The 15,302-nt window shown below is 34.5% G+C and overlaps 1 protein-coding gene across 6 annotated transcripts in view; it reads left to right on the top strand.

The window, feature by feature from the left end:
* oxr1a (oxidation resistance 1a) overlaps nucleotides 1–15,302 on the top strand; it is a 310,698-nt gene that overhangs the window by 77,149 nt on the left and 218,247 nt on the right. For 2 of the 6 annotated variants that reach the window (XM_087286152.1, XM_087286153.1), the window contains exon 1: nucleotides 1,120–1,261. In XM_087286152.1, coding sequence (XP_087142278.1) covers nucleotides 1,236–1,261 — 26 coding nt within the window. In that variant the 5' untranslated portion in view covers nucleotides 1,120–1,235. 6 annotated transcript variants of the gene reach the window in all.

Raw genomic sequence — 15,302 nt, 5'->3', positions numbered from 1 at the left:
AAAATGATTTTTCCCCCTCAGACACAGAAGAAAAACTTTTTTTTTTTAATCTAAGGTTTATGTTTCACAGTTTTGAAGTTATATAATCTTAATTTATTAATTTATCTAGCAAGTTAACATCTTGCAGTTCCGATGTTCTCAGAATTGTTACATGGTTTCTTACAATTTTAACATAAAAGTTAGAATTTGAGGTTTAACATGTTATTTTTGAGGGATTTATAAAGCCTAAACAGTCCTGGTAACACTTCATAATAACTACACACTATGAACCATTTATTAAGCATTAGCAAATAGTGAATTCATTATCTGTTAAGCAATAACTCTACATTAATAAATGCTTGTAAGCAGTTCATAATTGCAGCTTATAACGACCACATTTATTATATATATATATATATATATATATATATATATATATATATATATATATATATATATATATATATATATATATAAACCTTCATGTGTTCTCAACAAGATAAAGAAACACACAGGTTTTGATAGTGAGTGGAGAATGAGTAAATGATGACTGAATTTTAAAATTTTCTACCAATTTTTTTTTACATCAATTTAACAAAAATGTATGATTTCTTTAGCAGGAAATCGACTGTAGTTGACTTGAAATGATTGTCATTTCTCTGTGCTGTTATAGTTGCACTGTAAAAAATGCTGGGTCCCACCCATTCAATTTGTTTTGGTACAACATAAAGAAAGTTTTATTTTATTGATTTTTACAAATTTAAGTGGTTTGAACATAAAACAATTAAGTGTCTCTCAAAAACCTCAAGAATTTAGCTGTTTCAGCTCATTTTAAATAGGTAGTTCGAACAAACAGCAAACGTCTTTTTTGAGTGTGTAATATGAACTCCATTGCTATTCTTTCCAAGTCATTTTAAAACAATTTCATTCTCATTATCATCATACTTATCATCCTTAGTCCTCCTTATACGGGTCATTTTCACTCGTTCATCCCAATTCCCTCTTTTCACATTGTCCATATCCTCTTATTTCTGTCGGTTAGCTCTGCTGCAGACTGCTGCTCTAAATCCTCTTGTACGGCTCAAGCCTTTCTCTGGCAATTGCTCTTCCTGCATCATCAGCCGTTTGGATATATACGTTAAACACATTAACCTGGTGGCCTGCTCTCTTTAAGACAAGTCACATGATCTTGCTTCTGCCTAAGCTTAACCTCAGCCGTGTGTCGCTCCTCAGATCAGCTTGAATAAGGACCCTCAATGGAGCCCTTACAGCACACACCGCGGTATGTATACAAATGACAGTATTGCTTGGGCTTGACGTTGCACAACAGCAGTGTTGGGATTATTGGTTACAAAGAAACTACTTACTGTACTTAAATTGCTTTTCTTCTGAAAAATAATTGATTACAAAGAATCTAGTTAGTGTATGTCATAATTCTGCAGAAAATGTAAAGTAATTGGTTACATAGAAACTAGTTACTGTATTTAATTGATGTTTCTGCTGAAAAAATAAAGTAACTGCTTACATCAAAAATTGTTACTGTACTTTATATTTCTGCAGAAAAGATAAAGTCATCGGTTACAAATAAACTTGTTCCTTAATGCTTTTATGCTTAAAAAAAAAAAAAGTAAGGTAATTACAAAGAAACTAGTTACTGTACTTGAATTACTTTTCTGCTGAAAACATAAAGTACTTGGTTACAACAAAACTAGTTACCAATGACGTTTCAGCTAAAAAAGTAAAGTTATTGGTAACAAGAAAACTAGTTACTGTACTTTTTCTGTAGAAAAGTAATTTAAGTAACTAGTTTCTTTGTAACCAATTACCTTTTCAGCAGAAAAGTAGTTTTAGTAAAGTAATTGGTTAATATAACACTAGTTACTAGGGATGTAACGGTATTGTAAATACCGTCATACCGCAATATTAATTTTTTTCGATATTACCGAAGTCGCATGACTCGGTAAAACTATAGGTCTTCTGAGAAAATTTGCTCAGGCGAATGAAGCGAACGGGAGGTAGCGAAAACTACAATTCCCATCAGCCCATGCTTGACCATCATCCCTTGCGGTCTGTTGTCGCTACAGATCCAGTAATGCGGAAATGGAGTGTGCTGCTAGAAGCGGGGATGAAAAGAGCTGGAAAACTCTAAAGCGGGTGTTGTTGCCGCGCGCGTACTGAATAGTGGTGTTGTCGCGCGAGTTCTTATAAGCTGTGTTGTCGCGCGAGTTCTTATCAGCTGTGTTGTCACGCGAGTTCTTATCAGCTGTGTTGTCGCGCGAGTTCTTATCAGCTGTGTTGTCGCGCGCGTACTGAATAGCGGTGTTGTCAGCACACTGTTCAGATTGATGCAGACATGAGATCTCTATCTTACTCATGGTTTGTCCTCTCAAGTGGGGGAAAGACAATGCACAACGTTACCCACTGCTGTCAACCTGGGCCAAGTCATATCTCTCTTGTCCCAGAAACCTCAGTCCCAAATGAGAGGTTTTTTTTCTGTTGCAGGGGACATTGTAAATGCCCAGAGATACCAGCTTTTACCAGATTATATTCATATGATAATTTTCATTTAAACCCATCTCTATCTAAGTGAGTGAGTGATTAAATGTTGAATGTGATGAGTTTTCAACAATACTAAATTGAAACTTTATTTTTTTTACATGGTTTAATATTTTTTTGTTATTAAAATTGAAGTTCCTGTTTCAAAGCTTACAGATAGATGGCTAATTTGTATGTCATTGACACTTTTGGCACTTTTTTGGAGTATTTTCATAAGTTTTGTTTTTTCCTGTAAATGATTCAATAAATACCGTACCGTGACATTCATACCGAGGTATTACCGTACCGTGAAATTCTGATACCGTTACATCCCTAATATTTACTGTACTTAAATTATGTTTCTGCTAATTAAATAAAGTAATTGGTTACAAAAAAAGTAGTTACTTTACTTTTCAGCAGAAACATCATTTAAATACAGTAACTAGTTTCTTTGTATCTAGTTACTTTTTCAGCAGAAACATCATTTAAGTAAAGTAATTAGATACAAACAAACTAGTTACTGTACTTTTTTCAGCAGAAACATAATTGAAATACAGTAATTGGTTACAACAAAACTAGTTACTGTACTTAAATGATGTTTCTGCTGAGCAAAGTAATTGATTACAAAGAAACTAGTAACTGTACTTAAATTACGTTTCTGCTGAAAAAATAAAGTACTTGGTTACAACAAAGCTAGTTACCAATGCCCTTTCTGATGAAAAAGTAACTATACAAAGAAACTAGTTACTGTATTTCAGTTTTGTTTCTGCTGAAAAAGTAAAGCAATTGGTTACAAAGAAACTAGTTACTGTACTTAAATGACTTTCCTGCTGAAAAAGTAAAGTACTTAGTTACAACAAAACTAGTTAGCTCTGACGTTCCTGCTGAAAAAGTAATTGGTTACAACGAATCTTACATATTCTCACTACTCAGTACAGTAACTAGTTTTTATGTAACCAATTACTTTTTCAGCAGAAAAGCAGTTTTAGTAAAATAATTGGTTACAAAGAGTCTATTTACTGTACTTAAATTGCTTTCCTGCTGAAAAAGTAAAGTAAAGCATTACTTTGAGGTTTTAGGGCATTTCATTTAGTTGTTTATAATTTACTTGCCTCAATACTGGACATGAATCAAAGAGGTCTGTATAAATCAATCCAGATATGCTGAGTAATATACAATTTGTAAAATAATTATATTTTTCTTTTAAATAATATTTGTCATTTATCAAGATCATTGCACATGCTTAGGAAAAAAAACTGAGATTTTTTTGTGACATTTTAGGATATAAATTCAAAGTAGCAGAGTAATTAAAAATGAATTTTTGTTGATCAGATATTTTGCTTATTAACACATTTTTATTTGTCTCAAAATTGTACATGCTTAAGAAAATTATGGCAATATATGATATGTATGAAATATGGTGTCTTTAATCTTAAAAAGTTTTGTGTTTTGCTACATATATATATATGTGTGTGTGTGTGTGTGTGTGTGTGTGTGTGTGTGTGTGTGTGTGTGTGTGTGTGTGTGTGTATGTAGCAAAACACAAAACTTTATTTATTTATTTATTTTTTTTTGTGCTGAGCAAAGATTAATCTCAATCGCATCCAAAATAAAAGTTTGTTTTGACATAATATATGTCTGTACTGTGTATATTTATTACTGTACATATACAATATGTACAGTCAATAAACACATGCATGCATATCGGAGAATTAAATTATAAAATGTATTTATATTTAGATATAAAATATATGATACAAATTATAAATAAATGGAAATAGCTATGCAAAAAGGTTTTGTATGGTTTTTATGCATTTATGCATATATAATAGAAAATAATGATATCAAAAACACACATATATCTTATGTAAAAACAAACATTTAATTTGTATGCAATTAATTGCAATTAATCTTTGCCATGCACTATTCTTTTTCCATTTTTTAAAACAAAACTACAAGGTCCTGTTTGATTTTGAGTTTAATTTGTATTGTCTATGTGTTAAGATTTCTGTGCATTTTTTGCATTAAGTCAAGTAATTAAATTATTAATTGAGTAACTAAGTTACCTTTCAGAAATAGTAATTAGAAAACTAACTTAAAAACTATTTTAATTATGTAATTTAGTAATTACCAACTACTCCACATCAGCCACATAATGTGTGTATGATTCTACAAACAACTCTGGGAAATCCGTTTCTGTAAACAGGCTATTGGGTTGTGATTTTGGTGGTCAAAACAGCTTTAAAGTCAGTGGCTCTTTTAGTAAACAAGAATTAACTTGCAGCTTTTTGATTGTGCCTTTTATCAGCATCTATGGAAATTATCCTTAAATGGGGAATTTGCCTTGAGATGCATTCAATCAATAGCAGGAAAATAAAAGCTCTTAGACTAAAAGGCAGATCTGTAGTAAGGTGGAAAGGCGTCCGCCGCAAGCAGACGGTAGTGAAGAGATTTGTAAGGATTGAGAAGTCTCTCTTTGGAGAAAAGTACAAGAAAGCAATTATGTCTGGCCGGCTCTTACTGGCTTGTTCTTCAAAACACAGAGAGCTGCTGTTTTATTCGCTGTCACTTTGCCAGTTCAATATACGCTGAATATCCAGATTAGTAAGAATTTATTTGTTTTGTCAGATCTTTGATCAACTGATTGTTTTTTTTTTCTCTCTCAGGTGAAGTTTAATAGATTTTTTTAGTTTTTTTCTCATTGAATATTGTTCAAGACACCTCTTTTTGAAGTACAATCGAACATTATTTTGCCGCTGGCTGGGGACATGTACATGACACTTTCAACTATAAGAATTGAAGTCTTTTATCCATTTAACTGTTCGTTTACACAACATTTTTGAGACCTGAAAATGTTAACTTTCATGCTATTCTGCCCACTGGCCTCTGTCCATCATGGCCTCCTAACCCTCCCCATATCATAATTGGCTTCATCACTCGATCTCCTCTCCACCTATCAGCTGATGTGCAGTCTGGCGAAAAATGGCTGCGGTCGCGTCCTCCAGGTGGATGCTGCACACTGGTGGTGGATGAGAAAATTCCCCCTTATGTGTAAAGCACTTTGAGTGCCCAGAAAAGCGCTATATAAATGTAAGAAATTATTATCATTATTATTATTTAAAAGATAATCAAATTGTATTGCATTGTGTCACTAGCTATGCATTGTGTCACTAGCTATGTTTCCATCCACACATTTTGGATATGCACAGAAAAAAACAGTTGATGGAAATGTCAAGATGCGCACACATTTTGAAAATGTGTATGCACATACTGTAACTGAGTAGGATAAACTTTTTATTCCATCAGAACAAAATGTGCATAAACTAAGATGGAAACGCCAAAGAAATTCCAGTATGTGCATCAACAAAAAAACTTCATGTGATTTTGTTATAAAAGATCCTGTGATAATAAAATGTGTGTGAATATACAAACCAGCAGGCTGAGCACATTGTAAAACATCTGAAATGTTGTTATGGTCATTCTAAAACACCTTAATCATTTCAGTATTCGTATTATTAAATTATTAATGACCTCAGAATAGTCAAGAGCGTCTTTGCTTGCATCTCATACTTCAAACACCACTACATGTTCAATGCAATCCGGCATTTGTCTTCTGAGGCACAAGTAATTTCTCCCCATTATTTATTAAATAAAGAAAAGATTCATGCAGCTTCTCCTATCACAGCAAATTCAGTCTTTACTGTTGATATCTGGCTCCAGTTAATCAGGAAGTGACGATTTTGTTCACTTTGACTCATTGGATGGAAGTGCAACAGTCCACTTAATCAAGTGAATTTAGTGTAGTTAAAGGTGCAGTAGGTGATCTTCCTAAATGCTAACAGCTTTGCATAAATCTCTAAATCACATTCCCTGCCGTCTAGAGCCACGCCTCCTTAAACACGAGCACAGCAAAAGAACCCTCTCCGGCGGCGTGCAAGCCAAACTTATTGCATAGAGTTGCATGGTAACCAATATAGGGAGAGATTAGGCGGATTAGCGGTATTAACTTGTGTTTTGTTGTTAAACTAATTAAAATCTACACTATCGATGCTGTAAAAGGTCCCTTATGAAACTGAAAATAGTCTTACCAATCTTTCATCGGAAGATTTTATTGGCTGAACAACACTTCTGTGAAGACATAACCCATTTGTAACAACAACATCTAACGTTACCTCAGCTTTGTGTGAAGCTAAAACAGTTTTAAAACAGAACATTACCTGTCTAAGAGAAATCCTTCAGACATGGTGTCATCCTTTCTCCAGCATGCAAAGGTAACTCCAATATTGATTCAGGTTTTTAAAAAGTTTAGATTCAGCAGGTTTTTACCGATCACGCGCACGTGCTCTCTTTCGTGAACGTGCGGCGGTTAGCAAAGCTGCATACAAAAGGCTGTGCAGTTGTTCAAATCTGCATTTGCTGACAGACAGATTGGGCTACTTATCAGAATTATGAGAGATGTCGGCCCGACTCTATTTAAACTTTTTTTAACTTTTTTTGTTTAATGCCTTACCCAAAATATAAAAATAAATATAAATACATTTAGATTATTTACTTTAATTATTACTATTAGACTGTAAAGAGACTTGAAAAATTGAATGAAAGTTAGCTCTAGTCATTTGAAAAGAGTTTTAAACTTAGTGTTGAAGGTAATGAGTAAACGAAATTTCTCATTACTCAACTTAAATGGAGCAAGTTCACAGTACTCATATAGATTTGTTTTTTCAACTCAAATAATTTGTAGCAATCGGTTTCCTCAAACAGTTTGAGTTGTCTTCATTTATTGGGTTTTACTGTGCTCAAATTGCTTTGTTTACTCAACTGAATTAAGTTCACAGTACTCATCAGGATTAGTTTTTGAACTTAAATGGCTTGTTGCAATTGATTTCCTCAAATGGTTTGAGTTGCCTTAACTTAGTGGGTTTTACTGCGTATATTTGATTTGGGTGTTAAGACTAAGAGCTGTAATTATTTAGTTTTGCTATTGGGGAATTAACAAAAATTTACGTTTTGGAACGAAGCCTAAGATGAGGACAGTTGTGCATGTTGCTTTTGAGCAATAGCTGCACAAATGCCAAAATAAAACCTGTTGGTATCTTGTGTCCTGTACTATACAGTACATTAATTTAAAAAGCACTGTTTCTAGAAATGGTCGGCGCAGTGGGTAGCGATGTCACCTCACAGCAAGAAGATTTCTGGTTCGAGCTCCGGCTGGGTCAGTTAGCTATCTGTGTTTAGTTTGCATGTTCTCCACATGTTCGTGTGGGTTTCCTCCGTGTGCTCCTGTATAGCCCACAGTCCAAAGACATGCGCTATAGGTGAAATGGGTAAGCTAAATTGGCCCTAGTGTATGTGTGTGAATGAGAATGTATGGGTGTTGCCCAGAGATGGGCTGCAGCTTACAGGGCATCCGCTTTGTTAAACAAATGCTGGATAAGTTTTCGGTTAATTCCACTATGGCAACCCCATATTAATAAAGTTACTAAGCTGAAAAGAAAATGAATGAATGTTTCTAGATATGTTTGTAGGCAATGGAATATAGTAACATCCCTCAAGCAAACCTATTAAGTGGGTATATTAAAAAAAACCTAGCAACACCCTGGCAACCAGATGCTACTGTTTGAAGCCGGGTAGGAAAAAAAGTGTGGCCGGGTAGGAAAGAGCAACATTTACATGATATGTCTGCAAGCTGATGCTCTTATTGGGGTGTGTTTTCAGTCTCTGTGTTTGTTTGAAGTGAAGTGAGCACTCCAGGACACACTTTAAGCCGAGCGGTGGCCACGATAATCCTGCTTGATCAGAAAAAGTGGATTTACAGAGTTTTAACCGCAGTGTCCCAGTTAGCCCTGCTGATGAAAGCCAACCCCTCGTCCTCAGCCAGCTTTTATCTTTCAATTCATCCATCCATCCATCCATCCGTTTATCCCCGCGTCTTTCCCTTTCAGTGCATCTAAATCTCATCAGAACTGTTTAGCCTCTGGCCCAGGCTAAATTTGCAATGATATATTCAGTTTCGTACAAACACTGTTACATCACAGAGTTCAAAGCATGAGCCACTGAGTATATTTTACACTCATATGCATCATATATTTCACAACAATGGCAAATCAGATATGTTTGCATTAAAAGGGACGCATTATGCGCCTTTTCATTGGATGTAAATAGAATCTCTTGTGCCCCCAGAAGGTGTCTGTAAAGTCTCAGCTCAAATTACTGCATAGATCAATTGTTATAGCTTGTCAAATTTGGGTGTGAGCAAAATCAAAGAATTTTTGGATGTGCCCCCTTAAGTGCAAATGAGCTGCTGCTTTACAGAAGAAGGAAGAGCTTTAGCATATGCTATAGGCTGTGTTCACATCACGTCATTGATGACATGCAAAACTTAAATGGAGGGACGGAAGTGATTCTTCTAAATAGAAATTGCAATTGGAACTGTTTCAAAAAATGTTTCTGTTTTATGTTGTTCAAAATTGTTTAAACCGGCCAAAATAAGAAATGCTGAACAGCTTTTATAGACTTCCAAAAGTTTTTGCTCATAAAAGGGGGAAAGATCAAAAATCTGGCTGAAAAACGAAAGTAAAGGTGACATGTTTAAAACCTAATACATTTTTAGATACATTTTCTAATTCAGCCCCAAACTGTGGTAAGTGTACCACTAGTGATACTTCTAGTGCTTACTTAGATAGCTTACTTCTAGTGGTACGCGGAGGAATCACTGAGTAATGAAAGAAAAAACGAATACAATTTTAATCATTTAATGCATATAATAACACCAATGTGTTCAGCATTGGCTGTTCTCTAAAGCCTATGATCAAAGCGATGTGTTTAAAATGTTTACTTTAGTGTATCGCGTCATCAGCTGCTAAAAAACAATTCAATTACTGCAAAGCTCGAGAAAGAGGTGCATGGTGCTTGCAGAGTAGATACGTGCTAGAGCAGTGGTCCCCAACCCCCAGGCCACAGATCAGCAATGGTCTATAGATCAATTGGTTCCTGGCCGCACAAAAAATCATGAATTATTTTTTATCTATAAAACTATTATATAGTCTGAACGATCATTTATTTTAAAAAATCTTTTATTTTGAAAAATGACCGTATTCTTTTATTATATCTCGGTCACATGAGTGCCAAAATTAAACCCTCAGGCTAGCAAAATGAGTAAGAACTGCAGCACGATGCGCTTGCGTATTCCAGGCATCCCCAGTTGAAAACATATTAATGAAAGAATGCCGCACTGCGAGTCAAGTGACAAAAACCAACTGATCGGCTTCATATTTTGTATGGAATATAATTTCGTTGAATGAATATGACTCTGCCTTGTTTTCAAACTGTGCAGTGCTGTAGCTGCTTAATTTTGAAAACTGCGCTACTTTATTTCAATACTGTTGATTATGGTGTTACTTGGAGGGACTATTTTTTTCTGAGGTGGCACTTGGTAAAAATACTTTGAGAACCACTGTTCTAATTAACATAGTCTTTTTTATGTTTTCCTTCACACAATTCCAAAAATCACTTTAAAAAATAGCAATTTCCAAAAAGTCTGTTGTAAAAGAGCATGCACACTGCGTCATTTAACACTTTAAATTAATCAATTGCTTCTGTGGAAAATGTAGATTTGTGAACTTTTATATTAGCATTAGAGCTAGTTTAAATTATTTGTTTTTAAAACATTAATAAACACTAAGATTAATAAACACAAAGTCACAAAAACCCACCAAATAGGAAATGGCAAATGACATTCATGATGACAACAACTGTCAATCAAATGCTTGGCAGTAAATGCTAATCTAATGTAAATATAAAGTGGTTAATTTGGTTTGGCCAGATAAGTTCGTAATAGTAATGTAAGAGCTGGCAGTTTAGCTCATTTGGCAGCTAATTAATTAGCACCACTAATCTGAATGTTTGTGTGTGTATTTATGCGCCTGGTTATTTGTGTGTAAGGTTGTTTCTGCGTGCTACTGACTGCAGGGAAGGTTGAGAGTGTAACATCTGCTGCCGCCAGTCGACTGTCTGTACAGGACACAGCGGGTTTCATAAAGGTGCAGTGTACTGCAATGCAGCATGCATAAACACTGGCAAATTGTTTCCTTTAAGAATCTGTGTGCTGTGTGATCATGTTGCTGACTCGATGTCTGTCCCATTTTAACATGTTCAGCATTTCAAATGAGGTTCGTGAAGAGATCGCTTTTTCTCTAGGGAGGGGATCTCTTGTCAGAAATTCAACCGGCATTGTTGTTTTCACATCCGCATTTGTTTATGTGATGTCATGGTATCTGCGTATTGGAATGAGAATAGCATGGGAATCAAAAAGCGTACTTATTATTTATGAGCTCATCCAAGCAGTTAAAAATGAAGAACTTTTCAGTTTTTCTGAAATAAGCTGTTGTTGTTGTTGTTGATGTTGTTGTTGATGTTGCTGTTGTTGTATATCATGTAAGACTTTAATATAACTCAGATACAGTTATATCCTAAATATTCTAGTTTAGATCTATTAACAGTTTCATTGTGAGAGTTATTTCAGTTTTCAAGATGTCTGACAGTTGAGATTCAAAGTAACTGAGACAAATATGAACAAAATGAAATGCTTTGTGATGATGTTCATGCATTTTCATTATATCATCTAGATATTGTTGATGGATAGAAAGAGAAAACAAGTGAAACAAACTAACAAAATGAACAAACAAATGAATGAAACTAACGAACAAACAAGATGAATGAACGAATCGAATGAATGAAATGAACAAAACTAATGAATGAAGAGAAACGAACGAATGAAATGAACAAAAAGAATGAATGATGCGAGCGAACAACAAAATGAAGGATTGAAATAAATGAATGAAATTAATGAATGAAATAAACGAACGAAACGTGTGAACAAGACAAATAAACAAAACAAACGAATGAAACAAAGAAAACAAATGAAGAGAACGAACAACAAAATGAACAATTGAATAAAACTAACAAACTAAACAAATGAATGAAACAAACGAATGAGTCAAGTGAATGAAAGGATTGAAAGAATGAAGCAACACCCACAAATATTTCAGTACACAACAAAATAAACGAATGAACTAAATCGAATAAATAAATGAACTAACAAACATAAAACTAATGAATGAACAGGCTGCTTAATGGGCAGATTAGATACAATATATGGATAGATATTCATTAATTGTTTTTTATCTTTATACTTCTCCAATATCCTTCAAGCCACCATTTAATAAAATTTTTTTAATATTTAAAATATAGTAAACTATAATATAACTCAAACGAAAGAAACAAATGAAAGAGACAAGTGAATAAACAAACAAGTGAAATAAATTAAATGAATGAATGAAATGAACAAAACCAATGAATGAAGGGAATGAACAGCAAGATGAACGAACAAAATTAAACAAATGAAACCATAAAATGAACATACTGCTTAATAGATTAGATACAGTATATGGATAGACGTTCAGAAATAGTTTTTTTTTTCTTCAAGCCACTATTTAATCACAATTTTTAATTGTTTAAAATACAGTAAACAATTATTTTGACTTTAACTCGAACAAATGAAACAGACAAATAAAACAAACAAGACAAGTGAATGAAACAAATAAATGAAATGAACGAAAGGAATGAATAAACACAAAATAAACAAAAAAATGTAACAGTTGAAATCGAACGAATCAAAAAAATCAAATGAACAATAGAATGAAATGAACAAACGGTCAAGTGAAACAAACAAATTTTACTATTTAAGTATATGGATAGATATTCATTAATTTTATTTATCCCATTTTTTTATTATTTAAAATATAGTAAAAAAAATGTATGACTTTTTTATTTAACGATTAAACTAGCAGAGAGTATTGCGCATACAATAGATTACATAGCCCTTGCCATGACTGATGCTGACGCTCTCAAAAAATTTAACTACACGTCGTAACGACTTGTAGAGCAAGCTCTGTAATTGGACAGCTTGCTAGCACTGACGAGTGTGGTCCATGCTGAGACCCATGAGCCCGATGGAGCGAGTGTTTGCAGGCGATGAGTTCCATGAAGGTTTGGAATGGAAAGCGAATGGAAACGCTCCATATGGAAACTTTTGTTTTGCGTTTACCTTATGATTAAAGTTTATGCACGTCCGCCGGTTTCAGTTTTCATTTCAGTTTTCAAGCTGCCTGGAGAGATTATTTAAAATGATCGAGACAAATACAAACCCAAAAACAAGTGCTTTATGATTTAGATCTTCATTCCTTTTCAGTATTTCTACAAGTTCTTTTTGTGCATAGATCCAAGGGTCACTACTGCATAAAATTTGTATTGTCTTATAGTATGGTTTGTGTGATTGACAGTTTTGCAAATGTACTATGGCAGACTGCCATTAAATAAAGGCATCTCTGTCAGACCAACAGCACCACATGTGGCAGACAAGACATGCAATGATATAGCAAAAGGGTGTCTATTTAAATGCATTTTAAAAGTTTGGATTCAGTCGGACTGTAGCAATTCATCTTTTAAATGCTTTACATCTGTTTGTTCAACCATGACCTTGTTCAGGATTTTACCGTTATTCCAGTAACCTTATATGTTCCTGTATTTGCGGGGTCATCACCTTGACAAACGGCCCGAGTGTTGTGGTTAATACTGCTACCATATTTACTGTCGTAATCTCTGACCCATGCAGGCCCGGCATAGACACCCATAATAAATCAGATATAAAACCTTGCATTAGTTTGTAAATCAGAACTAGCGAAGGCTATGTAATCCTCGTTTCACTGTTGCTCACACAGACGTGGTTTCAGATTGATCTTGCTTGTCGACTGATAATATAAACCTCTTACTGCTTTGGCTGGTCAGCCACGTGGTCCTGCATTTACTAGTGGCTTATGACAGACTATTACATGACTGAAAAAAGCCATTTAGTGCTGCTGTCTGGGATGTTTCAACACATGGGATGCAAACCCAAACATTGTGCAATTCTTATACTGTGTGATCGTGATACAGTTGTTGTAAAGAAAGTCTTGGAGTGTTTGTGTTTGTTTGTTTCTAGGTTAAAAAAATTTAATGGACTTTATATAATGTCATGGCTTTGGGCTTTATTGTAGGGAGTGAAATGGAGAAGATGGCCGGTAGATATCGACCCCTTCTTGTGTTGCTCCACCATCTGTTGTGTCCAGATGGAGGAAGACATTGAAGGCATTGCTGTTGAAAGGGTGAAGAAGACCCGCTCAGAAATCTGAGGATGTATGGACGGACAGATTGAAAGATGTTAGTTTATGTATTTCATAAAATTTAAGGACTTGCTGTACATTTTGTGGACAACGGTGGGGAAATACTTAATGACAGAATTTATTTGCTCTTCGATTTGTTGGATTTTACTTTCTGCTGAGCGTGGTCAATTTTATTGAAACGTAAATTTGGATTGAGGGATGGATGGATGGATCGATGGATGGACGGCATATTGTAGGTAGATACAGAGATATTAGCTAAAAGATGGGTGGATGGATAGATGGATGGATTGGTTGATCAATGATGGACAGTACTGTAATGGACAGTTGCCGGATGGACAGTACTGTAAGATTACTGTATATTTATAGATAATGTGAAATATGAATAGATATTGGAGATTGATAGACTCTGTGGATGGATGGAATTATGGATAGATGGATGGATGGATGGATTAGTATTGCTGGATGGACAGTACTGTAAGATTACTGTAGATTTATAGATAGTGTGAAATATGAATAGATATTGGAGATTGATAGACTCTGTGGATGGATGGAATTATGGATGGATGGATGGATTAGTGTTGCTGGATGGATAGTAAAATAAATAGATAACACTAAACGATGAATGGGTATTGAAGATTAATAGATACTTTTGATGGATGGATGGATGTATGGATTTACTGATCTATAGTGTTGCTGGATAGACAATAAAATGGATATTAGATGGATATATAATGAAACAATGAATAGATAAGGGAGATTGAGAGATACTGCGTATGGATGGATGGATGGATGGATGAATGGAAGTATGGATGGTGCTGCTGAATGGAAAATAAGATGGACATTATATAGATAGATAATATGAAACAAAGAATAGATATTGGAGATTGATTGATACTGTTGATGGATGGATGGATTGGTTGATCGATATTGTTGGATGGACAGTAAGATGGATGTTAAATGGATGGTGAACATTTAACAATTAATAGATCTGATTAATAGATAATGTTGATGGATGGATGGATGGATGGATGGATGGATGAATGGATGGATGGATGGATGGATGGATGTTTTTATTGATCTTTAGTGTTGCTGGATAGACAATAAAATTATATTAGATGATATATAATATGAAACATTGAACAGATAAGGGAGATTGATAGATCTGATGTATGGATGTATGGATAGATAGATAGATAGATAGATAGATAGATAGATAGATAGATAGATAGATAGATAGATAGATAGATAGATAGATAGATAGATAGATAGATAGATAGATGGATGGATGGATGGATGGATGGATGGATGGATGGATGGATGGATGGATGGATGGATGGATGGATTGATAGATAGATGGATGGATGGATGGATGGATGGATGGATGGATGGATGGATGGATGGATGGATGGATGGATGGATGGATGGATGGATGGATGGATGGATGGATGGATGGATGGATGGATTAACCAGTAATGCTGTTGGATGAACAGTGAGATAGATGGATAGATAAAATGGATGGATGAATGTAGATATTGTTTGTATGGATACTTATGGATGTGCATATTGGAG

This window comes from Danio rerio, chromosome 16 (assembly GCF_052040795.2).
Source record: "Danio rerio strain M-AB ecotype USA chromosome 16, GRCz13ab, whole genome shotgun sequence".
NCBI lineage: Eukaryota > Metazoa > Chordata > Actinopteri > Cypriniformes > Danionidae > Danio > Danio rerio.
Note: the sequence above shows the minus strand (reverse complement) of the source record. Positions and strands in the feature narration are given on the sequence as shown.